General features: G+C 35.3%; 1 protein-coding gene across 3 annotated transcripts in view; it reads right to left on the bottom strand.

Moving 5' to 3' along the window:
* Positions 1-27,568, bottom strand: part of GPATCH2 (G-patch domain containing 2) — a 168,516-nt gene that overhangs the window by 124,072 nt on the left and 16,876 nt on the right. For 2 of the 3 annotated variants that reach the window (XM_045982910.1, XM_045982911.1), the window contains exons 4-5: positions 24,292-24,474; positions 23,752-23,831 (exon numbers count right to left, since the gene is read on the bottom strand). In XM_045982910.1, the coding sequence (XP_045838866.1) occupies positions 23,752-23,831; positions 24,292-24,474 (263 nt within the window). Of the gene's footprint in view, positions 1-21,610; positions 23,625-23,751; positions 23,832-24,291; positions 24,475-27,568 lie in introns of those variants that run through there. The other variant, XM_045982912.1, reaches the window with a different exon arrangement.

Here is a 27,568-nt window from a genome sequence, read left to right as displayed (position 1 = left end):
TAAAGTAGTTTCATAAAGATTTTCGTGAAGCTCTCAGAACACCAAAATATCAAAATGAATGACAGTGAGTATAAAGATTGATTCCATATAAGAGCATGGTAAGTTTATACATTTTCTTAAATAATAACATATTGGGAAAAACTGTAAGAGGAGGAAAGTTAATCTAGGCAATAAACCCCAAAAAATGAAGAGCAAAAAAGGCAACACCACAATTTTACTTTTAAAAAGGCAAAATACTTAGGATTAAAGTTGGTAAGAAAAAAAAATGTTGTAAAGCTCAAAAATAAATGCTTAATATCAAAACATTGTGAAGCTAAAGACAAGGGATTAAGTCATGTGGTACCAAAGACCAGAAGAAGGTAGCAGATCGGCAGGCAATTCACAGTAGAACTAGCCAGCAAGTCAGAGAACAGACAACTAATGACTTATAAATATAATCGACCTGGTTACTTAGTCAGCATCTTATTCTCAACTAATATTTGAGTATAAAATGTACTTACTTAACTGTGACTAATAGGAGCATCTGACATTGCAGACTTTATATCACAACAGAAATAAAAGTATAGAAATACACTATTCTTTGAAAGATACCAAATATGCTGAGCATGTTAGAAAGACATTAAAAATTAGAATTTCTGGAGTCTATCAATTTCTTTTGGGTAAAATCCAGTAAAATATGAGTAAAGACTACTTGCATCTCTTAAATGATTAATTCAGGCATTAGATCACTCCCATTTAATAGCATAGATGAATTAAACAGCAGACTGCGCACAGATAAAAAGATAGTTACCTGGATGACAAAGGTGAAGAAATTACCTACAATGTGGCACAGAAAGACAATGAAATGGAAACTAGGAGAAAAGGGTTAAAAGACATGGAGAATAAAATGAGAAAGTGCAACATCTGTCTGGAATCCTCGAAAGACAGAAGACTCGGAATAAGCAAGAGAGAGTATTTAGATAAGGGACGATTTTTTTTTTTTTTTAAAAGACCTGGTTAAAGACAGCAATTACCAAAGGAAAGACAACAAAAAACTCACATTAACACGTCATATTGTGAAACTGCAGAATATCAAAAACAAACGAACAAATAAACAAAACGGGGGGGGGGGGGGGGCTACGTTATCTGTCATTATCTGAAAACAGATTTCTCAATGGCACCAAAGAATGCCAGAAGACAGTAACAGAGCATCCACCAAGTGTAACGAAAAACTGTTTAATCCAGATTTCCCTATATAGAAAAACTATTTTTTATAAATAAGCACGAAAGGAATCCAGTTTCAGATTACAAAGAACAAATTTATCAGTTTTAGAACTTCACTAAAATGCCTTTTGAGAACATATTCAAAGATCCCACAAAGAAAATACGAAATGTTAGATAAAATAATAAGGAAGAATCTGGTAAATGTTGTAGATCTACGTAAACACTGTATATTAATACCAATGTCTAATTCATAAGTTGATAAAACTGAAAGATTAGAAAGCAAGAGAATGTTTAAGTTTGAAGGAGGATCAAAATGAGTCTTCTAAGGTCCCTCTACTGAACTGTCAGAAGTTTGACATTATTATCCATGTTCCTAAATTTAGCATACCCAGGTACTCAATCCTTGTTAAACTAGCCATGCATTTTTACAACTCTTTATCTTCAGTTATGCTGAATTTAAGCACTAGAGTTAGAATCAGATGACCTGTTTGTTCACAAAAGTAATACCTATAAACAAATCTGTTAATCTTCACAAAAATCCACATTGATACATTCAAAATTCTCACTAATGTACTGAGTTCCTGCGAGTGTCAAGCACTGTTCTAGACATTGAGGAGAACGGTGAACAAGAGAGATAAAGAGTCCTTGACCCTGGAAGCTTACATTCTAGTAGATGGAGACACCAGACTAGGGGGAAAAAAAAATTCAGATTACGGTGAATGCTATAAAGAAAAGAGAAGTCATATGATGGAAAGTAATTAAAAGATGGGGGGAGATAAGAGAGCCAAGTAATTTTGCCTAAGACAGTGTAACAGTGGCAACTCATACTGAGTCCCTTCTAATTCCAACTGTCTGGTCTTTCTACTATATACTACTACCCTTCCTATTCCTTGTGGGAAGACCTCCTCAGTCAAAGGCACAGCTCAAATATTCTTTTTGTATTGCCCCTTAGTAGAAGTGGTCACTCTACTTATTCCATTCTCATTAGTGTAACTAGCTTGTATCTATGATATGGCACTCACAACTTTTCTTAGCGGGGCAGCAGTCTCTATATATATCCTAATAATTGTAGACTCTTAAGATTAGAGATCTTATCTCTATCATTTGGTTACTTTGGGCTTCCAGACCTTACAAAGTACCTGGTACATTGTAAATCTCAATACCTTCTTATTCTTCAACTCGATGATGATTTTCGTTTAAAATGTGATCAACATGGGTACTACTTATATAAACTAAATCTTCATTTAAAGGTTTGGACATGCTTTAGAAGAGATAAGAATAAATAATGGAGTATAAAGTCAAGTCACCATAGTAATAAAATGTTGGCGATGACCACAAAGGAGCTGAAATTTTGGGGCGGGGGGCAGAAGGGTGATTCTCAAATGTTGAAAGGAAAGGCAGAGATCAGGATTAGTAGAAGGGACATGGCCACAGGTCATGTGTCAGAACTATCATGGTAAGATTTTCAAACCATCCGTGCTATTCCCCAAGGGGGAGGTGGTGGGACTGACCTATGATGCTCACCCACGGCTAAGAACTGTTACCTGAGGGAATCATCACAGTGAGGTGATGTGTTACTATCTCTCAGGTATATGGCAATGAAAAAAAAAAAAACACAACAAAAACCTAGAACCACTGGGCCAGAGGGCACATGGCACAACACGAAAAGACCTTGTTGCCTTCTGCAGAGAGGTAAGAATTGAAAGCTCTTAGAACAAAAGAAAAAGTACGATAGAAGAGCTCTGACCAAGAATAAAAACAAACACCAAACAAACATGAGAATGCCAATATCCAAGGTAGAGGAAAAAGAGGAGCCAGGAAAACAGGCCAGGGGCAGAGAAGTAGTTGCAGAGGAAGGAGAAAACAGAGATGGTTCTGTAATGAGAAAGCAAGATGGGAGTTCTAACAGGAAGGAGCTAAAATGACAAATGCCAAAGAGAGAGAGAAAGTTGAGAAAGGCTTGGAAGAATCATTAGCCAGTTCAGTGGTGACCCAGGAAGAGGACAGGAGTGTTACACGGATTTGAAGAGGATGGAAAAGAAAGTCAATGAAGAAGAGAATACAGTCTCTGCTTAACTTAAGAGTCTTCTCAGCCATACAACCAGACACTCAATTGCAAAGAACAACTTAGAGCAGTGGCTTAATTCTGATACCTGAACACTGCTGGGTCCAATGACAGGGCCTCAGAAAATAACCAAGACTACTGATCTACCTACTGGGAAGCTATTTCCGTGGAAAGAATTGTTTTTTTTTTTAAGCAGCATACAATTATGTTTTCAAACATTATTATTATAACCATAGCGATGACCTCATCATTAAAAAGCCTAAAGAAGCATTGAACCTATTAAAATTGACTTAAGACATTATCCAATATGTGACATTTGCAAAAAAAAAAAAAAAATCCCAACTAAGTAATTAAATGCCCTCTAAAATGAACTATGAGGAAAAATAAAATGAAAGTTAGCAAATCTTGAACTCAGAAATACCTTGTATGTACCGCCATCATTCATACAGAGCGCTGCGTGTATCAACTGAAATAGACTTCAACTTCCTAAAATAATGGACTGTAAGACAGGTCACAGTCACAAACTCATGTCAGCTGCCATCAGACGAGGAAACCTACCCCCTCAGAGGAGGTAATTTGATGTAGAGAGCAAGCTAAACAAATATTCCACTATGAACGTGTAAAACCAATAGTAGATATTCTAAACACAACTGAAACCTAATAAGGATGAGACTAGTCCCGGGGATGCAGAGCCATTTGGTATTTTTAAGACTCTTCTGATGAAGGAAGAAAACTTAAGTGATGATGAACAGAGCAACATACCAGGAGGAAGTAAGAAGAAAGTCTTCCAGGTGGAACCGATTTCAAAATGTAAGAAGCAAAAGTTGTTTGGTCCTGCTTGGTGCTATTATACATTTTTGTCTTTGTTTTTTCTTATGCATGAAAGAATGTGAAGCCACGTCATGTCATTAAAAAATCTTGTTGAGGGCCTGAGTGGCTTCATTAAGTTGGACAATCTCCAGGTGGGCAAGGGCCACCCTCTCCTGCCTCTTCTGTTTATCCGGTGCTACTCCCATCTACAAATCCCACTCTCGAAGGCCTGCCTGCCTGTGACTGCCAGCAACACCATGCTACTTCATGCCATGCCCCCTTGTTCATGCTTTTCCTTTTGTCTGGAGCGTCTGCCCCACTCTCTCCATGTGGCCAACACCGAGTTCTGGAAGATGGGTCTCAGGTCCCAGTCTTTGCGGGGTCACTTGCAGAGTTCCGGGAGATCCATTTACTGCACCCATTTCAACCCGAGAGCTCAGTTTTATCTTTTAGTCCACAGTTAACACCATTTCCTTGCTGTTCTGAAGCTGGGTGAGGTGCCCCTTACTTTTTTTGTGCTCAGTTAGAACCTCTTTCCTAAAACTTGGCCCATTATGTTTTAATTCTCTGTATCTATTTCTGTAATTAGAGTGTAAACTCTTCAAAGGGCAAGAACAAAAATTACTCAGCTTTCTAGATTTTATACTTAGCAGAAGGATGACATACAGGTGCTACCTACTAAAAAGTAAGCTCACAAAGATAGGGATTTTTGTCTGTTTCAGGCTGCTGGTGTTATCACCAAACATAGAGAATGATGCCTGGCACATGCTACTTAATGTTTAAATAAATACTTCCTAAACAGAAATGAACTGGATGATTGAAAGACGCCCAGTTGTTCTACACGCTCTAAATGTCCCCAAACTTAAAAATATAACTTGTGCATAACACTGTAAACCAAGGGGTTTAAAAGTTGTATATAGCTGGAGAGTTCTGTATTTATGAACAGGAAGACTAGACAAGTGAAAAACCTAGAGCAGAATCAATTAATTACTTTGTAAGTAAGCAAACACTCTAAAAGAGAGTCTAAGAAAATATGGAAATAACTTCAAGGGAAATTTTTTTCAAATGAATTTGTGCCAGACAACTTGGTAGGCAATGGTTTTTATGTCTCAATTATTCCTCCGAGAAGCCATATCCTTTCTTTACTAGACATTCTTGGGCAGTTAAGTAAGGTCAAAAGATTTTACTTCTCTTTCTTGATGTAAGCATTGTACCACTCAGATCAAAGCTCTCATTTACTTGTATTCAATTACTCTACTAACAGTCAAGTTTCTATTAATGAGTCTATACTATAGCTAAGCTTATGTCTGACTTAGTTTCACAGATACAATGGTTTGGGTCATCATACTGCATCATAATTTCCCTTTTATCAAGGTCATTTGGCACCACCTTTTCATCCCGTAACTGTAGAGATGATCATTTCATTGGTCAGTATGAGAAAAATACAAAGAGTACAGAGACATTACAGTCCCTGGGCCCTTGGCTTTTATTTTAGCATTGAACTAACCCTGTACTACCTCCTTTGAAAGACACAAGAATTAATTGTACCTAAATCTAAGTTTTACAAGTGCTTCTAACACATTGGATACGATACATTTAACTCTCTAAAGATGAGAAAATAAACAGCCATATTTCTCGGATCCCAGGGAAAAGAATCATTAAATCTCAAGCACCAGGCTCTTCTTCAACTAACTGTCAAGGATCAGAGGGAACGGCAATTGAATGGAAAAGGTACTAGACTTACACACCTCTCTTCAGTTTGCCAGAGCCCACCAATACAGAGGACAGAGAAAATAACATTCTTACAGAAAAATGCCTGAATTCTCTATAAACTGTAATAGTGCTTTTGTGGTCAAAACTAGTTGAGAAAGAGTTAAGACAAAACTGTGCACAGCACATACCAGGAAGTTTTCACGAGAGGACCAAAAGAGAAACCATGGTCTATGCAATGTCTTTACACCTCTTGCTTACTGATCAGAAAAAGTGATTAAAATGCAAGTATCTCATTTCCCACATTATACATTTAAACTTCACTTACCCACTCCACTCGAGTCATCTACTCCCCCACTGACCTTCCGAAAGTTCAAGAGGCACCTGCAACATGCAAGGTTTGTGGGAATGCAATATTGCTTCACTCAGTTGCCAAATTGATGGACACAATGGGACAGCAGTATTTAGCCAGTAAACAGTTTTGTGTGTGTGTGTGTGTTTCTTTTTCTTTCTTTCTTTCTTTTGGCTATCAGAGTATCTGAAAATGTTTTGAATTTGAATACCTTGAGCTAGGAATGCCCATTCTAGCATGCTGTGAGGTCCTGAACACAAAGCTACTTTGTATATGTGTATATATGTATCTGTGTATTATCGGCCTGGCCCCTGAAGGCATCTGAGCTTTGGACTCCTGAAATGAGAGAGTAATAACAGTTCCTTTACAGTTCACAAAGTCCTATTACATACTTTATTTCACCTTATCTTTTATTATCCCTATTTTAGGGATGAGGAAACTAAAGCTCAAAGAGTGATTTCTTCAAGGTTACACAGCCAGTAAATCATGGATCTCAGAGAACTTATTCTGATTTCCAGTTCCATGGTTTTTGCTTGCACTCTACCAGAAGGGGCTAACACATGGTTCTGTGAGTCATGAGGGGATGGGAGTGAGGCCTCTGAATGACAGAAGAGATACCTTCTGGTAGGGAAGTTTCCAGATAAGGTTTTAACTAAAATGTATTTTGTTTCAACTATTTTTACTATTTGCAACATCACACTTGACCAAATCTTGACATTTCCACAGACCGACATGAAGTGTGATGTTGCAAATAGTAAAAATAGTTGAAACAAAGTGACAGTGACAGAAGCTGGAAAGTGCAAGGCACATTCAGGATGTATCAACCAGAGAGAATCAGGACACAGAGATGGAAAGATGAGCTGAAGCCCTAATGGCAAAGACCTAGACAGGAGAAAGGAGTTTACATGCCATTTGAGAAACCAAGGGGTGGCACTGAGAGATTTCAAGTTAGAAGTCAAATGGGTCAGAAGGATCACACTAGGATTTAAGGAGAGTTGAGGACAGGGTAGAAGAAAGTGGAGAATGAAAGGTTAAACAAGAGTTAGGCTGAGTCAGTGGCCAACAGAGTGAACTAGAGGATTGGGGAAAAATATATAGATTACTCACTGATCTCCTTCAAAACATTTATTTTGCTTGAAAACAGTAAAAGTTTACATGGCAATTCCTCAAACTATGGCTGAAAACATTAAGAAAATTTCAGCCTCCAGGATGGATTCACCTTCAACTGGAGAGAGTACAGAAAGGCAGGTGGGGGTATGGAAAAAAGTCAGCAGGTTGGCCCTGTCTCTTCTTAGTTATGTCACTTACTTGTCTTCCCAAAGCCTTAACTTGCCAAAAGGTGGGTAGAACAAACCTGTTGTCCTTCACAAAACTACCACGCAAAGGTGAAAAATGGTATTAGAGCTGTTGCTAAAGTCTTCATAACTGACAGTAACACAGCAAAATCCTAACATTTAAGCAATAAATTGACACTGTATCATTAGCCAATGTTTATAAAACTGCCAAAGGAATAACACTCCAATATGTTACTGGTGTTTTAAAAGAAAGGCAGAGGATATTGGTTTATCATTTGTTACTTCAAAGAGCATGATCTGATTTACTTTCATATTTAATGTGATGGGAAAATCAGATTAGGAAGTACTTGTAAGTCACAGACTACTTTTAAAGTTTTTACAGCTAGCTAAATTTATGAAAACTTGGCATTTGTTAATACAGAAATTAATTTAAGTCCAAATGAATATTATACTTTGTATTAAAGAAGCCATATATCAAAAATATTATTAGGTTCACAGCTTAAAAAAAAAAGCAGCATTATTTTTAGATAAATAAGTAAAAGCTGTAATTCATGTCTCATCTTTGCCTTAGAAAACATCTGTTTTCTTCACCATGTAGTTAGCCCAAACAATGAATTCTATTTTGGCTATTCTGGCCACAAAAATCACCCTTTTAACTGCTAAATTAATCATATAGCATCTTATCTATTAACAGTGATACAAATTTGCTAAGGAGTTGCAGGTTTAATTCAAATTAATGTCACTTTCATTTCTAATAGTATCCATTCCAAAAATCTATTTCAGAACTTTGACAGAATATAAAAAGTATAGACTAACACCAAACTTCAGAACATGTTCATTGCAAACACATTTTTATGTAATTTGTGGGCAAGTCAACTGATTCTTACTTTGTTTTAAAATTTTATATAATAGCACAGTGGAGGTGGAGATAGAAAAAAAAAAAAAGGGTACCACTCTGTGGAATATGTAGAGGAAAGTATAAAATTAAAATGACATGAGTCGGTATTCACCGTACAGTATTTGAAGGATTTATTTTAAGTCTAATGGTAATCTAACAGTATAAGAATAAAACATACGTATCATGTATGAAATTAAAAACATCACAATGATTACATTCTGAGACAGTGTATGTGAAAAACCAATGTAACTGCACATTCAGTATACATTAAGAGAGAATAATCTGAAATGTATACACAGAGATTAAAAAGTGTATCTGAAGATTAGTAAGAGGAAGACCTCTCTGTGGGAAAGAGACTGAACATAGCTGGTTATCTGTGCTTCCTTTCAATGACATTTTTCGGTTACTGCAATCAAAAGAAAATAATAGCAGACAACCAATATGATCAATATCTGATCCTAATTCAAATGGGCATTTCCTCCTTTTTGTACTAAATACTTACATGAAATGATGACACGACCCCATGTATTTCTTTCTCTTTTTGATTCCAAAATGGATCTATGGCAACAATCATCAGCCTCCTAAGTGCTTGTTTTATGAATCTGGCCCTTACTCAAGAAGTTACATTGGAAAGTCTTTTAATCTCCTTCTGAAAAGAATTTACTGGATTGCATTTAAGTTCAAGTTCAAGGGTATTAAAATGTACAAAGGAGAGTGAAAAAGGTGCTAGGTTATAGATTTTAACTTCTTAAGTAGAAAACTGACTCAAAATAGATTTTCTAATTTACAATGAATCAAAAGAGAAAACATTAGACCATAGCAAAAGTGGCACAAATGTATCAAAAACCAAATGAATAAACATTTGAGGAGATTTATTATTAGAAATTGCAATAAATTTTGGAAAGATGAATTGATTTTAGTTAAAAGGTATAACTGACAATTTATTGGGCGGGAAGATGCATTATTTTCCAATTGTTATCCATCTACAGTAAAACTGATTTGTGTCCTATTGTATTTTATGGAAAAGGAGAGTGCAACTTTCAGTGATTTAGATTAAATGTATTAATCATAACCAGGCACTGTGAACTATATATCTACTATTAAAGAAGATTTTTGACATTTAATTCTGTAGCAATATTTTGGCTCTGTACCACTCTTCCTAAATCCAATTCCTGCTACAGTTGGCAGATTTCTCCCTTTTAATTTTATGAGGCTTAAAGTAGCATTTAACCACCCATGCGGTAAATAATGCGGGATTAGAAATATTTAGTGTTTTGTTTCCCTTTCAAGAGTGGTAATCCATCAAATCCAAAAATGTTCTCTAAAATTTTTCTATATTTTTGGCAATCTCTAATATATGATATCATAAAAACTATAAAATTAAATAAAATGCATTACATAGCCAGACTAGATCTGCTTTTCTAAAGAACTGCCTTAAACTGAAAGAACAGGTAGAAACCTCTTTGAACCAGAAATGTGGAATCCTCGTTGAAACACAAAACAAAATAAAACAAAAAAATATGGATTAAAACCAGGATAACTAGATTAGAATCTTTTAATTTTATTCCCTCAGGTAACAAATCTTAATCAATTCTTAATTAATTTTAACAAATTAATTGTTTGAGGGTGTGCAAGTAACTTTGAAACAGCTTAACCATTAAATATCTTTCTAAAACACACACTCTTGCAAGGCAAGTTATTAGAGTTATATAGGAAAACAATGACTGAACACGTAAGATGTGCTGGGTATTTGGCTAAGCGAAAATAAATTTTAAGTTTAGTACATCTATCACATGATGCACATTTACAAATAAATTTAACAATTTTTTAAAACAAGTGAGGCGCAAGACAAAAATGAACTGATTGACCTATGGAAGTTAGCATTCTAACTCTAATTTTTAATAGTTCCAAAACATTTTTATATTTAACATGAGCTTAAAAATAATTAAAAACTTCAATTAAAAGGTATAGTCTGTTATTAAGTCAAAATAACCACCAGAAGTAAAACTGACTTTAAACAAAATCAAATTCCAATTTAAAAATCTTAATTCATGTAATGTTAATTCTGGTTATTAGTGAATCCAAATTATTACAATAATAACATTATAACTGCATGCGGTACTTTGAGATCTATCAAAGTAATAAAGTAACCTGTCACACGAGTAATTATCTATATTTAATCTATATATAAAACAAATGGCCCAGAAATGAGTAAAGTCTGTAATTCACTCAAGACACGTTGATGCCATATATCCATGGTGAGAACATCTAATTTCTTCATACATATTCATATCTTAATTCACTTTTAACAAAGTTTATGATTATGACTGTTGTGGAAACAGCGTATGCCCTTCTAGTGTCTCGATGAAATCAAGGATTACCGACCAGCAGTAAGATAATCTAAAAAGAAAATATGTATGTGCATGTTTGTGGAAAAGCCCCTTCTCATATATAAAGTGTCTGCTTTGCCCTCCCTGCCCTTCACAGTGCTACACTGTAGAGCTGGGAGTTATATGTTGGGAAAAATAGGAGGAGAGAACTCCTCTAGTCAGCTAGTCGGCTAGCACCTCAAGGGGCATTCCAACAGAAATAAAGGCATTTCAATTACAAACACAAGATACAATATACAAAATAATGTGTCAGCAAATGTGTTAGCAAGATATACAATACATGCAGTGATTTGTTGAGGAAACAAGATGACTCTAAGATTTTGTTTAATCAAGAAGAATTAGATTAATTGGTATTTCCTATGAACAGTCAACACCAAAGGCTGGGAATGTACTATTATTTTATAAAGCCATCCAAGGAAGTAGGTTAGGGAAAAGTCATGATATTAATAAATATCAAAAAGGCTAATACCAAATTTGCAGCATGAATCAATTTATTTATTTCAATACAATCAGCAACAATTTAAAAGTGTGAATTAAGAATTTGATGACAAAAATTCTTGACTCTTTCCTCGAAATGAGGATCCGATCAAATTTTGAAGAAGACAACTGCTACAACTTGACAAGAAATTTAAGTTTCAAGCCCTGTGGTATTTTCAAGACATATCACTGTAGCTTCAGTGAAAAATACAGAAGAGAATACAAACTTCTGAAAATTTTTGTTTGTAAAAGGGTTGGAATTGAGACCTAGCTCTGATCCTTCTTAATGAAGCTAATGCTTTGAAAATCTGTGAATCCATAAAATGGGAATTAGCATACTACTTATATTACAGGATGGATGGAGATTGTTACAAAATATCAAATGGTATTTGAATATTTATTGCTGCACTAACCTTTATGGAGAGGAAGAAAAACCCACCAATAGGTAACAGAAAATTTACCTTCTAAAAGATTAGAGAAAGAAAAGTTTTAAATGTCAGAAAAGAACTAGTAAGTTAAATCAACAGGTTAAATTAAAGGACAGAAGAGAAAACACATCAGTTAGAAGTGAAGAGTTGACAGGAGGAATGGACAGCATATTTACATGATGGAAACTATTACACTGAAAAATAAAACAGAGATCCAATTCAACACATTCAACTTAATCAAGCAAATTCAGACTGACCTGCCCAATATATTCATGAAATGGACCAATTAGGCCCAGACATTTTTTAAGAAACTAAAATTAAGTGTAAATATATTTTTTACTCTTGGAGGCTGTATAGCTTGGGGATCCATGGGGATCTGGCCATGAGGCCAGAGTTCATATTCTGACACTACCAATTATTAGCTGTGGCCTTAAACAAGTCATTTAAGTCATTTGTCCCTGTTTCCTGGTTTAGAAGATAGAGAGAATAATATTTACCCCAGCAGCCTTTTTATGAACATTAAATGAATTAAAATACATAAAGAGATTAAAACACCACCTGGCAAATAATAAGAGCTCAGTAAATGTTAGGCAATAGAACTAACAGTAATAAAATATTTCTGTCCTTTAATATTAGTTACATGAAAGCTGGTATCAGAAATAAATTATTAATACATTGTAATGTAATATTATGTAGCCAAACGAATGAAAAATAAGTATAATTTACAATCTGACTTTAAGATTTATTTTATTTAAGAGAAAGAGAGAGAGAATGGGGGTGGTGGGGAGAGGGAGAAGGAGGGAGAGAATTTCAAGCAGACTCCTCACTGAGTGTGGAGCCCAATGTGGGGTTTGAGCCCAGAACCCTGAAATCGTGACCTGAGCTGAAACCAACTGGATGCTTAACCCACTGAGCCACCCAGGCGTCCTTCTGACATGTTTTTAAGGTGTAAACACTGAGGTGCAGAGGAACAGACGCTATCTTTGCACAGATGGGCATGGGAGAAACTGGGTACTTTTTTGTCGTGTTTGACTTTTAAAACCTGTGCATCTATTACTTTTTTTTTTTTAAATAACAATGAAAATTACAAGAAAAGGACACTAGGTAAGACTTGTCAATACACATAACCCCTGATCATACATGGATTTCAGCTCCCTCCCAAAGCCCTATTAACATGACTTGGAAGAGTAAAAAGGCAAAATTCCACGCCCTAGGACAAAGAGAATAGGAAAGTAGGTATCACCAAATAAAGTACTTCAACAAATTACACATGAAAATCAAAGCTGGCCGGCCATTCATCCTTCTTTAGTGTAAGATGGGTAGGGATAGAGTGGCAATAAAAAGCAAGCGGACTAAAGCAGCAGACTTCAGAAAGATTCAGAAATTGGAGGCGCCAGGTACCTTCCAAACAGGGTGTCTATTAAAAAAAAAAAGTTGATCCCCTGATCCCAATCCTTAGCCACGATCTTAACATGTTACTACTGCTACCCTACAGCAGCACAGCAGAAGCTCAAAATTTATCATGTAAATATGCTAAACTATAATAAACACTGGATATTCATATATGCAACTGAACTATACTTCTGAAACTAATAATATACTCTATGTTAACTGAATTTAAAAAGAAAACTAAAAAAGGAAAAAAACTAAAAAAATAGATAAATTAAAAATAAAATGTTATTTTTTATAGGCCATAGTGGATGAGTGACATGATAAACCTTTATACTAGGTCAGGGGAATTCAGTGAAAGCACACTGAGTGCTCCCTGTCTTCTGCTTTGCAATTAGAATGCTGGCCGGTGGACTCAACACTGTCTACCCACCACTCTGAGGCAGGAGATTACTTGTTAGGAGATTATTTCCAAGGGAAATCCCTACTAATAGCAGTATCTAAGGATCCTCCAACCAAAAGGTACACAAGCCCTGTATCTGCACACCAGGCATCAATTCAGCTTTTCTCTCGTGCTTTGTCACATGAAATCCCATCTGCCATCATATCATGGAATTCATACACAAAAGGACAAATTAACAACCATGAAGAATTTAGCCACTACTCTTGGTAGGAAAGGATGTCACTTAAGGTTGAACGGGCTTCATAACCAGCGGTGGAAAACTCCTGAAAAAACAGAGGGTGATAACCAGTAATCTCCACCAACATTCTCAAAGTTATTAAGCACATCCTATGGGCCTGAGCTGGATTCCTGCCATGGGGTGCTCTATGTACTTGCAGATATAATGCAAACATAAGCAGAATAAAGAATAAAACAGAGACAGGAGGTGTAATGCCATTTCAGAAGATGGAATGATCTCTTAAATATGAAGAGTTGGAGAAGGTTTTGAAGAAAAGGTAAAGAATCTCAACTCTTCCTTGAAGGGTATGAATCTAACATTAAGGAGAGAGATGTATTGTTTTGAGTAAAGCTATAGTATGAATGAATGTGGCTGAACAGGAGAAGCTGAAGGAGGCGTTGCGTGTTGAGAACACAGGATCATCTGGAAAGGAGTAAAGTGTTATAGTTCCCAGGTGAGCAGTGAAGGTAGAAAGGAACAAACCTAGATTTTATAGTTAAGGCAGTGAAAACTGTTCTTTGGCTTGGGCATAACCATGTTTAAGAACAAAAAACAAAAAACAAAAAAAGGTTTACTTGGAGTTACATGTGATACGAATCAGAGGAAGGAAAACTGGCAGACAGACCAGGGACAAACCTAATGTGTTATCAAAATGGAAGGTTATGAGTAACTACCCTAAGGCACTGAAACAAAGGGGCTAACAGGACAAATACATAAGATTCAGACATGGCTAGATGTGGGGAGAGTGAAGGATTAAAGAGAACACATAAACTAAAATTTAAAGAATGAAAAACCACTTGGGTTTTGCTTCTCTTAACCAATGTTAGGTCGCCCCTCTCTTGTCTTTCCCAGTTAATTTTTATTAACCAAAGAGTAAGGTACTGAGGATAAAGGTGTATCTTACTTATTTTTGTATTCCTGGCCTTTCCCACAACAAAGACATCATGACGTGTGTACAAATGAACCAAGATCTCTGTGGCTGAAAACACACAGGCGAGACACCGGGTTTCTGAGTCGGATATAACAGATACTTATTTATTCATCCAACAAATGATATAAGACACTCTTATAAAGTGTTTCTGTGGATCAAAAAATTACAAGAGTCTATTAAAAAAAACACATGTAAATGAAATGGAATGGGAGGAAGGCTAAGTAATTAATTGTTTACTTTTTAAAGACTGTAGATTGTAAGGAAGTGTTTTTAGACTACATACTTCCAACTCAATACAAATCTGGAAGACCTCACAAAGACCAAGTGCTTGCTATTAAATATTACTACAACTACCTGCAACCTAAAGATAAATGCACCTGCAACGCTATCATGGTGAACTGTCTACAGCCAGTTTTCAGTAACCAGATTTCAATATGACGTTCTAAGAGGAAGATGCTATACTGGGGATGGCCCAACTCATCGCTTCTTTTGCATCCAAACAGATCATGAAATTTCTACTTTATTCCTTCAGGAAGCACTCGCCAATGTTTTAGACAACTGTCATTTAACAACAAAAATTTTACAGGTTTTACTGGCTTAAAGTATTTATAAATACGTGTGGGCATGCATCTCTGGTTTGTCAGAATCCTGTTGCTCAGATGACAGGCAGCAAATACCTGCTTGGCATTTTCTAACTCTAGTACAGGGAATCCCTTCTATTTAGGACTTCTTTGTGAATTCTCAGTTGTTCAAATTGACCTTCAGTTGGAGGATTTGCAGGTGACTTCAATACAGAAAGTGCTTATTAAATATTATTTGGAAGTGTTCTACCCATCATTGATTTTGAACTTTTCTGATATAAGATAGCTGACATATCTGAAGGCAAATTAGAAAACTGAGTTTTATAGACCATCAGAATAATTCTATCGGCAACATAAAAGGCAGAAAACCAAAGTTGAAGCTTTGAAGAAGGTGAAATGTTTGCAACACTTCTGTTTCTCTGATTTGAGTTAAAAAAAAAAAAAAAGAAAGAAAGAAAGAAAGAAAGATACAAGAAAACTGAAAGAAAACGGAAACGGGGACTCCGGCAATGTCACCACCATTCTAGAGAGCAACAAGGAAGAGGGGTATTGAATCTCCATCTGTGGAATCAAATGGTTACCAATCTGAAGAAAGAACATTTCAGAACACATTTCAAAGGTTTCTGAGGATACAAGAGAGTAATTTAAAAATGATAAACATAATCCTGACATTTTCTAAAATCATTTGCTTTTAAGGAGATTAAAAAAACCCCAATTTTTGAACAAGCCATTTTTCTTTACTAACAAGGTGCTAACCTAAGAACTTATGCACAAATGGCAAAATGAAAAAAGATTTTAAAAAAGAAAGCGTGGCAGTTCATGTACTTTTAAAAATATTCACCCTGCATGGTATTTAAGTGGCCACAAAGCAGAACTACTACACCACAATATCAAATTTCAGAACAGACATCATGATGAAATCCAAAGAAGTAAACCAAACACTACGTAAATATTTGGCACCTGAAAGCTTTTAGTATTTAAAAAAAAAAATCATTTTTTTAAAATTGTTCCTTGTAAATAAAATGACATTCTTTTGCCTGTGCAGGCCTACCTATAGTGATTTAAAAACTGTGATCAGTCTGGTCAGGAAACAGGAGAAATGCATAGAACCTACCTCAACTTCTTGAATAAATAGGTTTGAGTAATGCACACCCTTGCTTCTTTTCCCCGGTGCAAGCACTAGATTAGCCAAGGCTGAAAATTATTGCAGCCTGCAAATATTACCTCCAATCACCTTCATGTTCACATCACCCGGTTCAATCTTCTCCATGGCCATTTCTATTTACTTACCCTCCTCTCCTAACCAAGTTTATTGATACTCATTAAAATATAAGCTCCTGGAACCTTGTCTGCCTTGCTCACTACTTTAACTGGCATGGCCTAGAACAGTAGTACCTCTAACACAGTAAAGACTCAATATTTTTTGAATGAATGGATACTACTCAAAAGTCAATCAGATCATTGAGTCCAATAAAATATAGGGGTTCAGTGTACTGTGGATCCCATCTACTGGGAGACAGGGACAGACCTTAGATCCCTAATCTTATAACCACTTAATGTACCCTCTATACTGCTGTCCATGTGATCTCTTAAGACAAAATCTGATTAGCTTAACCATCCCTCCCCCTACCCTTGACATTACATCAGTTCACATGCATTCCCATGGATCAGAGTTGGAAATGATCTAATTCCTGCCTACTTTGCCAAACAAACCCTGTCTACCATACACTCCTCCGCGCAATATATCTTATATATACTGCAACAGCACTGGATTCAGTTTCCTGAACATTCCATGCTGTTTTATAAATTTAAGCCTTGCCCATCCATGCCTTTCTGTCTGCCAATTCCCTCCCCAGTGAGTTAGTAAGCCAACTCACACCTGAAGTCGCAGCTAACAAATCCTCCTATATGAAATGACCCAAGTTGTAGGAAAAGGAGCAGAACAAGAGAAATACAGAGGCTATCATCACGGCTGAAACAGAGATGTGACAGCTCCTAGGGACACTGTACAGGTTTGGAGAGATAATGGGGAACCATGGAGGGTAAGCTGAGAAAACAGCAAAAACAGAGCAAGAAAGCAAACTGGAATTGGATGATGCTGAAGACCAAGAACAAAGTACTATATACTACCTGAGAAGCAAAGAAAAAGATTGGAATGGAGGATGGGGTCCCAGTGATAAACCCGATGGGAGCAGTAGAACATTTCACTTATCATTTCTATTATGTCACACAGCTTGATTGTGCTCATTCTTTAAGACAGCAAAGAAGGCTGCAGCTTTTTCAAAATAACTCACACTTCTGACAGCGTTTGGTAACCAGAAATGCAACTATTTTATGAAGAAAATGTATTTGTATTTATTAGCAACCTGACAACAGAGTGAAGTAACTTCCAGATTTCATTAATTTTGGCATAGCAAAGGAAAAACAAATTTGAAAATGTTTAAGTTGTAAATGTTAATGGGATTAAATGAATTAAAATATATAACTTAGAAAAGTGTCTGGCATGTAGCAAGCATCACTGTAAGTCATTACTAACATTCTCTTTGCTAGGTTCCAGATTTCTGAAGTATCACAAACCCAAATGACAATATATGAAACCAGGCCAATTCTAGTGGTTAAGTAGTCAGAAAAGCAAGGACAATTTAAATAGGTAGATTAAAACTGTAAGTGGTCAAATTTGGCATTTTAAAATACCAAGATTGAACATGTTTTGTATTCTTTCCTTATGGATTTTAAAAGCTAAATATGGAGAACAGAATAAGAATTCAAATTCTTGTTGAATGAACGAATATAATTTGTACTATTAAATATGTAAATATTCCTTTTTATAAAGTATAACACGATTAAGACTAAATATCAGTATTGATATTACTTTTAGTGGAACAGAATGAAAAATCATTAGATTCAAATTTTCAAATAGTATAGGTACTAAATTTACCTATGTAAAATTTAGAAAGAATATTATCACCAAAATAGAGAATTTTTAATCAAATAAGAGACACTATTAAAATGTCTTTTGTAGAAGAAATATATATTATAATTCTACTAAGTAGTACTTATGTATGATACAAAATCTACTTTATCCCAAAATAAGTTCTAAGAAAAAAGTATTAATTTCCCACATGAAATCTGGATTTCAAGCTGACTTCGAGATAAGATAAAAATTAAATTATTAACATACACAGTTAAAAGATTAGAATATATATGATATATAACATATATTTAGAATATAAGAAAATTCTAAATATATATTCTTGGATTCTGCATAGTATCTAAAAATGGTTTAAGGATGCAAACAAATAATCAATTCAGAGAGAATATAATTAAGCACTTAGTTATTAAATTCCCCTGAAAAATAATAGATAACTAGCACACGGTCAGAGTACAATTGATGACACACATCCTATGTATTTTTAAAAAATCATTTTAAATTTGTTTTCTATCATAAAATTTCTTAGACTAGTCTAAAAGTTCATGTAGTTCCCTTATTTAAACCAAATCCATTTAAAGTGGCCCTTCTGTCGTAAAAGGCTGTAGATCAGACTACATATTCCCACTCCATTATCCTAAGAAACAATAAAACAAAGGTTGAGCAAGACTTACAGAGTAAATCACTATAGTATCATTATCATTATCAATATGCCACTTATGAAATCTGATCTGGTCTTTCATGATATCCTTCAGAGAAAGAAAATATATACAATATTCCCTTCTCTTAACACAATGAAATAACTCAAGATTCTAAACAGATATAAATTATTTTGAGGGCTATTTCATTGTTGAGTATAATAGTATGCTTACTTGTACAGAATGACAATTTAGATTAAGGGTTAATGTTCACATTTTTTTTTTCAGATATTTAACAAGAGAAACATATATAAATCAGATTCATTTTCTTTGAGAGAATAATCACTACCATCACCACTAGAGCTGTTCTCATTTTATCTATACAAAAACAAACAAACAAAAAAACCACAACAAACAAACAAACAAACAAAAAGTGGACCGAAATGATGATAAAATTTTCAAACAGAACCTTACAACCTTTAGGTGCAATTCCTAATGTAATATTAACATTGGATTTTAGGTACTATGTTTTAAATGGAGTCATTTACTTCCTGATTTTTCAAAAGACCACTCAATTTGAATGTTAACACTTGTTCTAAGACCATTAGTTTAAAAACTTAAAAAAAAAAAAAAATCTCTCACCTACAAGAAACAGTTAGTATGCTTAGGGTTAGGCTATCGGAGCTAACTGAAATGCTGTGGTTAAGTCAGGGTAACTGGATTCACTTTATAAGTACCATATCCCAGAACAGATTCTCTGATGGATCATTATTCTGAGGATTATTCACTCCAAATTGTACTTGATACAAAAATTCTGGAAATACAGGAGATTCACCCTGCATCTCTTGGATAATGGCTCCAGGATATTCCTCAGAATTAATGATCATTTGCTTAATTCTCCTATGAGGGGTAAATATTAGAGGCTCACTAGCTGGGCTCCAATAAACCAGTGTGTAATTCTAACAGAAGTACGGCAATAATTAATTTTTTTCAATAATAAATTCTCAGAACTGTGACTGCATTCACCCCTCATGTATATGGGCAAAATTATTTTTAAGAATCAGGTAATCCTGGACCAAAACTTCCTGAACAGTTTAAGTCTTTCTGCAAATGAATGGCCTCGTAATTGAAAATTAGTTAGGGAGAGGTATTTAGAACAGTTTTTAATCTGTAATTAGGGTTTAAGACTTAATGCAGTGGCTGACATCTAAGATTCATTCAAAATGATTCTTTACACACCATATTAAAGACAAAGGCCGGCTCAAATATAAATGAAGTATAAAGGTAACATAAAAGATTGCAATATAAAGCACTTTAAATATTAAAGGTGTAACATATGTAAGATGTGAAAAACTTAAGATTCTGCATTTTGACCCATAATGAAATTCTGTATTTAGCATATCTGATAATAACAGTAACTATCATTTATTTAGTATATACTATGGACAAAAATGGTTCTGGACCTATGATGTACATATAATCTCCTTTAATCCTGATAATACTTCTGCAGGTTAAATAATGTCTCTATTTAACAGAAAGAGAAGATAAGGTTCAAGTTGTCATTAAAAGTAAAAAGAACTAGAGTGGGGACTCCCCAAGTCCAGACTTCAAAACCTCTAACCTTTTTGTAAGACCACTTTGCCCTTGACAAAACTAAACAGAGCTGATGCTCATTACTATTTGACAGTTCCACATGTGCAAATTTGCCTACTCACTAACATGTATTTGTAACCCCCAAATCAATTTTTTTAAAAAATTTTAGGTCATCTCTTTATCCAACGTGGGGCTCGAACTTACACCCCTGAGATTAAGAGTCGCATGCTCCACTGACTGAGCCAGCCAGGCGCCCAGCTCTCAAGTCAGTTCTTGTAGCGCTTCTAGGGTCATTCAGGAGCAGTGAAAATTTGTCCCCTGGTGCATGTGTGCATTCCCTACTGAGGTATGGCATATAGTAAGCATCACTGTTTCAGATCTAACAGTGTAAACAAGTGTCCTTTTGTGGTTTATTTGGTGCCACATTTTTCAGTTTTGTGTTGGCAATTTATTGTTTTAAATGAACCCCAAGCACAGGGCTAAAATCCTGACACAGGTTCCTAAGCATAAGAGGGCCATGATGTGCCTTGAGGAGAAATACATGTGTTAGATCAGCTTTGTTCAGGCATGGGTTATTGGGCTGTTGGTCATGAGTTCAATGTTAATGGATCAACAATACGTATCAAGTAAGGTGTTTTTAGACACAAAGACACGTAAAACGAGGTTATATACTGATTGACTGATAAAAAATGTCGTGACCAGAGGCTCACAGGAACCTAGCCTGGTATTTCCCTTAGGAACAATGGTTCAGGATTTGCTAATTAGTGTTCAGGATGACTTTATAGGACATAACTATGGTGAAAAGTAAAAAAATCCAACTGAAAACCTTCCCCCCAAGAATGTATCCATTAATATTTCAGTATAAAAGATTCTTCTCTCATTTCCTTCAAAGATAATCACTAAATCTGTGTAGTCATTATTCATCTGCGTTAGAGAAAGAAAACTTTTGTTGCCATTGGGTTTCATGGGTTGTAGCTACATGTGTTTCACTTTACTCAGAAAATTGTCTCTTCAAAGCAATCTGGCTTTCCAGTGTGATAATCTAAGGAGTTAAATTTCATTCCTATTCCTTGATGTCATGGGTACTGTTTAAATATGACCGTTCTGTGAGATTATGATTTTTAAGACTAGACTGTTACATACAGTCTAGACAGTATGAGCAACAACAATAACAACAACAACACTTCACAAGAATTTAAGAATATCAGCACAAATTGGAACTCTTACCTTTCTTGTCCAAGTCAGATATTTTATTGAAAAAAAAAATTACAGTACTTAAAAATCCAAACAAGGACAATTCAGGATTGAAAGAAAGAAAACCTGAAGGAGCCCACTGTCTTCAGTAAAATTTGAATACAAAAAAATGTAGGAAAACAGTTTATGGCCTAATGCACTAGTTCCATGATAAACACACATATATAGTATATCTCCATCAAGTGAAACTTAATCACCTTTTTACAATTTAGAGAGGGAAGGCAGCTTTTACTATGGTTAAGCCATGTATCATCAATACCATGAAGCTAGCCTATCAGATGTAATAGCTTCTATAAAATACCACAGTGAGATTGCAATAAGCCTAGAAAATGGGCTACAAATCCCAGCTATGCTCAAGCAAGCAGTGAACCAAAAATAAAACTAGGTAAAACTGAACCAAGAACTAGATAGCATTCATCTAGATTCATGATCAGTAAGGCAAAGTTCATAGGCCAAGGTTTTAAAGTGACTTATTCATCTCAAAGACAGTCATTATACAAAATCAAATAAAAGCATTTATGTAATTCAGAAAAAGAAAATCACGATTTTTTTACTCCAAAGGACATAGCACAAAAAAGCTTACTTACAATGACCAACACCACATTATTGTACCTCTAAAATATCACTTTAAATATGCAAAGGTAAAGATACTCAAAGTTGCACTTTATCAAATTTAAGCTCTCCAGTTTAGACAAGCAATCTAAAAGATGTCACACATTTTCTGCTTAATACATTTCCTGAAATCTTTCAGATTGTAATACCTTTAGGTAAAAGAAATGTCAACTTTAAGTTTCTTTCCCAATCATCATATTTAAGTTAGCCATTAAATGCTGAATTAACAATTAATCCATACAACAATATAAAAATACATGTATTAAATCACAGTTTTCATCAATTATTGGAACTTAATAAAAAATACTCATCATTTTAATATACCATTTTGAAGAATTCAAATGGCCTGAACGTTGTAGAGAGTCTAAATTATACCATCAATAGAAATGTTACATTTTCCCCTCTGCTTGTGAAAATGAGCTCATGCAGGATTTCTGACACTCACGGTGACACACATGGTCTGCCAAGGGTGTGCAAGCAGGTCTCACTTTTAAACATGACAATATGATTCAGAGGCATACAGTATTAGTTGAAATACCAGCTTTCACATGATTTCCATAAGCTCGAAGCCAAAATGGTAATTCTGAGTGGTTTCAGGTATCACACAAAGTAGATAATTTAGAAAGTAATAGCAATGATTCTACTAGCACAGACTAGTTATCACTGTGGTTAGCTTAAAACTAGGATGATCTTTTTGTAGTACAATGAACACTATACTATAAAATACAATGGGTTTGCAATACAGAGCATATTTTCCAAGTAGAAAGCAAACTGAACAAAACAGAAATTCTAGTAAAGATTATCAACCTTACCTACTACTCATCTTAGCCCTTGTTAAAATACCCTGAGTAAAATGCAAATATATTAAATAATGCTGGTTATATAAGACTTCTCTAAAAGTGAGCCATAAATGTCAATGCATCACGTTTATTTACAACAGTCAGATATGTAAAAATTGGTTCTTAACCAGTCACAATATAAACATTAAGGAATACTTAATGTGAGATCTGGAAGTTTTCCATTTTCTAGCTTTTGTTAGCATTTTGGCAAAGCAAGTAATACATAAATGGATTCAATGTAAAAAAAAAATCATAAAAGAGAAAAATATATAAAATTTACAGTAGTTCTACCCACCCTGGGCCAACCTAGATCCCTAGAAAGCCTCCCCAACCACGTTCACTTCTGACTAAAGGAAGAATGCCAGTCCTCCAGCAAAAACAGCCCCATGTTTTCATCAAAGAGGCTCTCACTTCAATGATATTCCTCCAGGGGAAGAGGACAGGAGCCAGGTTCCCTCGAATGCCATTCCCCAGATGTTCAAAACGTAACTAATTTATTAGCATTAGAAGATTTGGTTTATAGGGGAATCTCACTGGTCCAGTTTGTAGCCTACAAAAAAATGGATTATTTTTAAGTATAACATTAGAATAGGAATAAAGGATGAGGATGTGGCTTTTTATTCCATAGAAATGGATACATTTCCAAACATGACAATTAAACAAAAAAGCATGCCTACCATTGAAGTTGTGGTCCCTCCTGATTTTTTAATGTTCTTGGAAGGCATTCCATGAAGGCGACTGAGTCTAGCTTGAAAACCTGGAAAATCAAAGTCCTCAATTTAGGAGATTCTATGATCACTGTTCCTGTCTATACAGAATTCAAATAAGTCTGAGGAAGGAAACATCCTGAACAGTAGTGGGGAAAAGGCAAAACATACTTAACAGATCTGAAGCAACGCCTGGAAGGGCTCTAATGAGGTTATCACCCAACTATGGATTATTTAAGAATAAGGGTATTATTCAGGGCTTTTCTTTGCTCCTAATTTACCTTTTTAACATTCCAACATTTTCACAATGGTCCTAGCAAGGAGGCAAGTCAACCTTTCTAATAATTAGAACGTGTGATTAATAGAGTAGAGGATTACTGTCTGACATGTGTCTTTATAGCATCTTGTGTTAAGACGCTTTCATTTCCATTTTGGCCTATCCTCGTTCAGTGGATATTCCTAGATGCACTCTAAGTCCACCATATTCAGCAGTCAGCAAATGCTACTGACCTCTTCTTCCCGGATGCGACATTAGAGGGAAAGAACCAGTTAAGATACTTTCAAAGACAGGATCTGGTAAATTTTTGTCTAGCTCGGTAGGATCTTCCTTTTCCCACCAGGGCACAACTCCAGTCATGCCACACGCTCCACCTGATTCCTTCTCATAAAACCAGTCACTCTGCTCATCGTCACCTGTGCAAATACAAGAAATCCCCCAAAGATTCAGTTTTATTATCCAAATACACAGAGTTATCAGATTTAAAAAATACAAGATAGCAATTAAATCTGAATTTCAGAAAAAGGATTTTTCCATATAAATATATAATACCTGCACAAAATTTTTAATATGTCTAAATACTGCATGGGGCACACTTACATTAAAAAACTTATTTGTTATGTATCTAAAAATTAAATTTAACTGGGGATCCTGTATTTTATCTGGTAACCATTTACATAATCAATACAGAAAACTTATTCTACACCACAGCTTCTCTAAAATGTTTTAACAGCACAACAAGAACGGCCATCAACAAAAACATAAGCTGTTATGTTTTAGAACCAATTAAAAAATGTGAAAAACCGTAGTACTGGTTAATTCTAAGGCAAAAACTGTAGAGAAATCCATTTAAGTTACTACCTTTTCCAGATTAAAGAAAAACAAGCCTTAATCTCCTACAGAGAATTAAAAGTATAAAACTATAGAACCTGTTCTCTGCAGCTGATAATGGTATAAAATTAGCTTAATTTCATGATTTGTATGGAGTGTAGAAGGGGAAACGATCATGAACAGATGTGACTAAATGAAATTAATCTGATTAAGTTCATTAAGAAATAGTTGTGAAAAAGTTGATTTTAAATGAAAAGTGACAATACCACAGAGTTTACAAAGAAACTATACTGGACTATGACAAGCAAGGTATTTTTTTTTTTTTAATTTTATTTATTTATTTGACAGAGAGAGAGGGATCACAAGTAGGCAGAGAGGCAGGCACAGGGAGGAGGGAAGTAGACTCCCGAGCAAGCAGAGAGCCTGATGCGGGGCTCCCATGCCAGGACCCTGAGATCATGACCTGAGCCGAAGGCAGAGGCTTAACCCACTGAGCCACCCAGGTGCTCCATAAGCAAGGTATTTTGAAAGCAGAGCACTATCCATAGTAAGTCGGACTTTTGGGAATATCCACGAGTGCAACCATGGAGAAATGATCCATTTCAAATTCAGTTCGAAATGTACTGGTGAATTGACAGTATTTTGTTTTTTAAAACACAATGTGAACCAAGAATACTTTGGTTTTAGAACAGGAATAAGAAGGTGACGTAAGAAGACTCTTACGAAGACTTGCAGAGTCTCATGATTCTAATTCTAGTTAAGAGGGTCATCACAATTGCCACAAAGTTTTCCCTTTTACAGAAAGACATTTCTGATTTCCAAAATCTCTTGCTGCAAACATTTTTAAAAGCAAACTAGAAAAAAATCAAAACTTCAACTGAAAATGGCTTTACAGGAAAGAGCCATACTTCAAGTTCCAAGGAAGTGCAAAGTTTAAAGCATTTGGAAAACCAAAGCCACCAGTTTATTTCAATTGAGGATTTAATAAAAATTAATTTAAAAAAAAAGGTACTTTTCAAAGCACATAAATATTTAGTACTTTTACTGAGAATTACATTAAAATTTCCTAGAACAGGTATAGGTACAAGAAAAGGGAGTCACTTGAAACTAATTACCCTAGATCTTAACTCCATTTGAGACGTTATTACAGAAAAAATGAGGTTATTTTATTTTTGATGTGATACACAACTTTGTTCTTAATAGGGAGATCAAACAGCGAAAGATTAAGAACCTGAGTTCTGAAGTCAGTCAGACCAGTGAGAATTGCAGTGTTTTGCGACATCGGGGAAGGTAGCTCGACTGTACGAGCCTCTAGGTTTCACCATACCTTCCAAAAAAAATCTCCCAGGATTTTCTTAAGAATAATATAAAATCTAAAATAAACTGAATGGGGGGGGGGAAGCACTCAGAAATGTAAAACATAATAAGCTCATAATAAATGCTGGTATATTATCCTAAACCATCTGAAGCTTTTTAAATATGGACAGGCTTGTCTAAAAGTTTTTTCATTTCCTTTCATTACGAAATGCAACATTTGTAGTACTTTGAGTGGGCTCATGTATTTCAACAAGAATTTAGGTATATTATCAAGGTAGTCAAATTCACTCTGAGCTCTGAGGTTCTAGCATATTTCAGCAGTCTCTTAACTTTAAAAAGTCTATGGTCTTTAAAACAGAATATATACGGGTTTCTAAGTAAGCCAAAATGAATGGTCATTTATTTTATTCCTATGAAGAGGAATAAACAGACTATGGGGAAAAAAAGCCTAAGTGGCATCATTTTCTTTTCTTTCTTTCTATCATTAGACTATAATTTAAAACTATAAATCTTGGGGGGTTTTTTCCCCCTTAGAACTTACTGCTTTCCTCTAAAGATTCTCAAGAAAGGCAGATAACATTTGTAGAGTGCCTCCTGTCCTCTTATGAAGGTGTTTTCTATCTTCTTCCCTAATAGGTAGTTTCAAAATAATGCCCTCTGAAACTGTGAAAAGCTTCAGGGAACTTCAAAGATGTAAAAGATCTAAGTTGTAAGAGATGACTGTGTTAACAGTTTACAATATTGAATTCATAAAAACTGTCTAATTACTTACAAACTAGGGAGGATGAATAAATGTCACAGCTGAATAAAAATGACAAATGACTTGTAAATCCACCTTTATTAATGCTTAAACAGTATTAAATACATTTGGAATCAGGTGGAGAATGAGAACCAGTGTCTTGTGAACTTGCGAAGAGACAAAATTGAAAGAACTGAGGTATGCAAAGCTTTCTTAAGGAAGATAATCCTCCCTTAATATTATTAGCTCCACATACTAGCTTTTGGAGATAATCAATTACTTTAAGTAAGGAAGACAGGATACCCTTCCTAGTATCGAAAATAACTAAAGGGGAACCTGAGTGGCTCAGTGGGTTGAAGCCTCTGCCTTCGGCTCAGGTGATGATCCCAGGGTCCTGGAATCGAGCCCCGCATCCGGCTCTCTGCTCGGCAGGGAGCCTGCTTCCTCCTCTCTCTCTCTGCCTGCCTCTCTGCCTACTTGTGATCTCTGTCTGTCAAATAGATAAAAAAAAATCTCTGGGGAGAAAGAAAAAAAAAACAACTGAAGCCCAGTCCACTAAGTAGGTGTGTGTGAGGTGAGTGGATTGCTGTCATCAACTTAGGAAATAAGTAGTAACAAGCACA

Source organism: Meles meles, chromosome 17, assembly GCF_922984935.1.
Source record: "Meles meles chromosome 17, mMelMel3.1 paternal haplotype, whole genome shotgun sequence".
In the NCBI taxonomy this organism is placed as follows: Eukaryota; Metazoa; Chordata; class Mammalia; order Carnivora; family Mustelidae; genus Meles; species Meles meles.
This window is presented reverse-complemented; position numbering and strand designations above follow the sequence as displayed.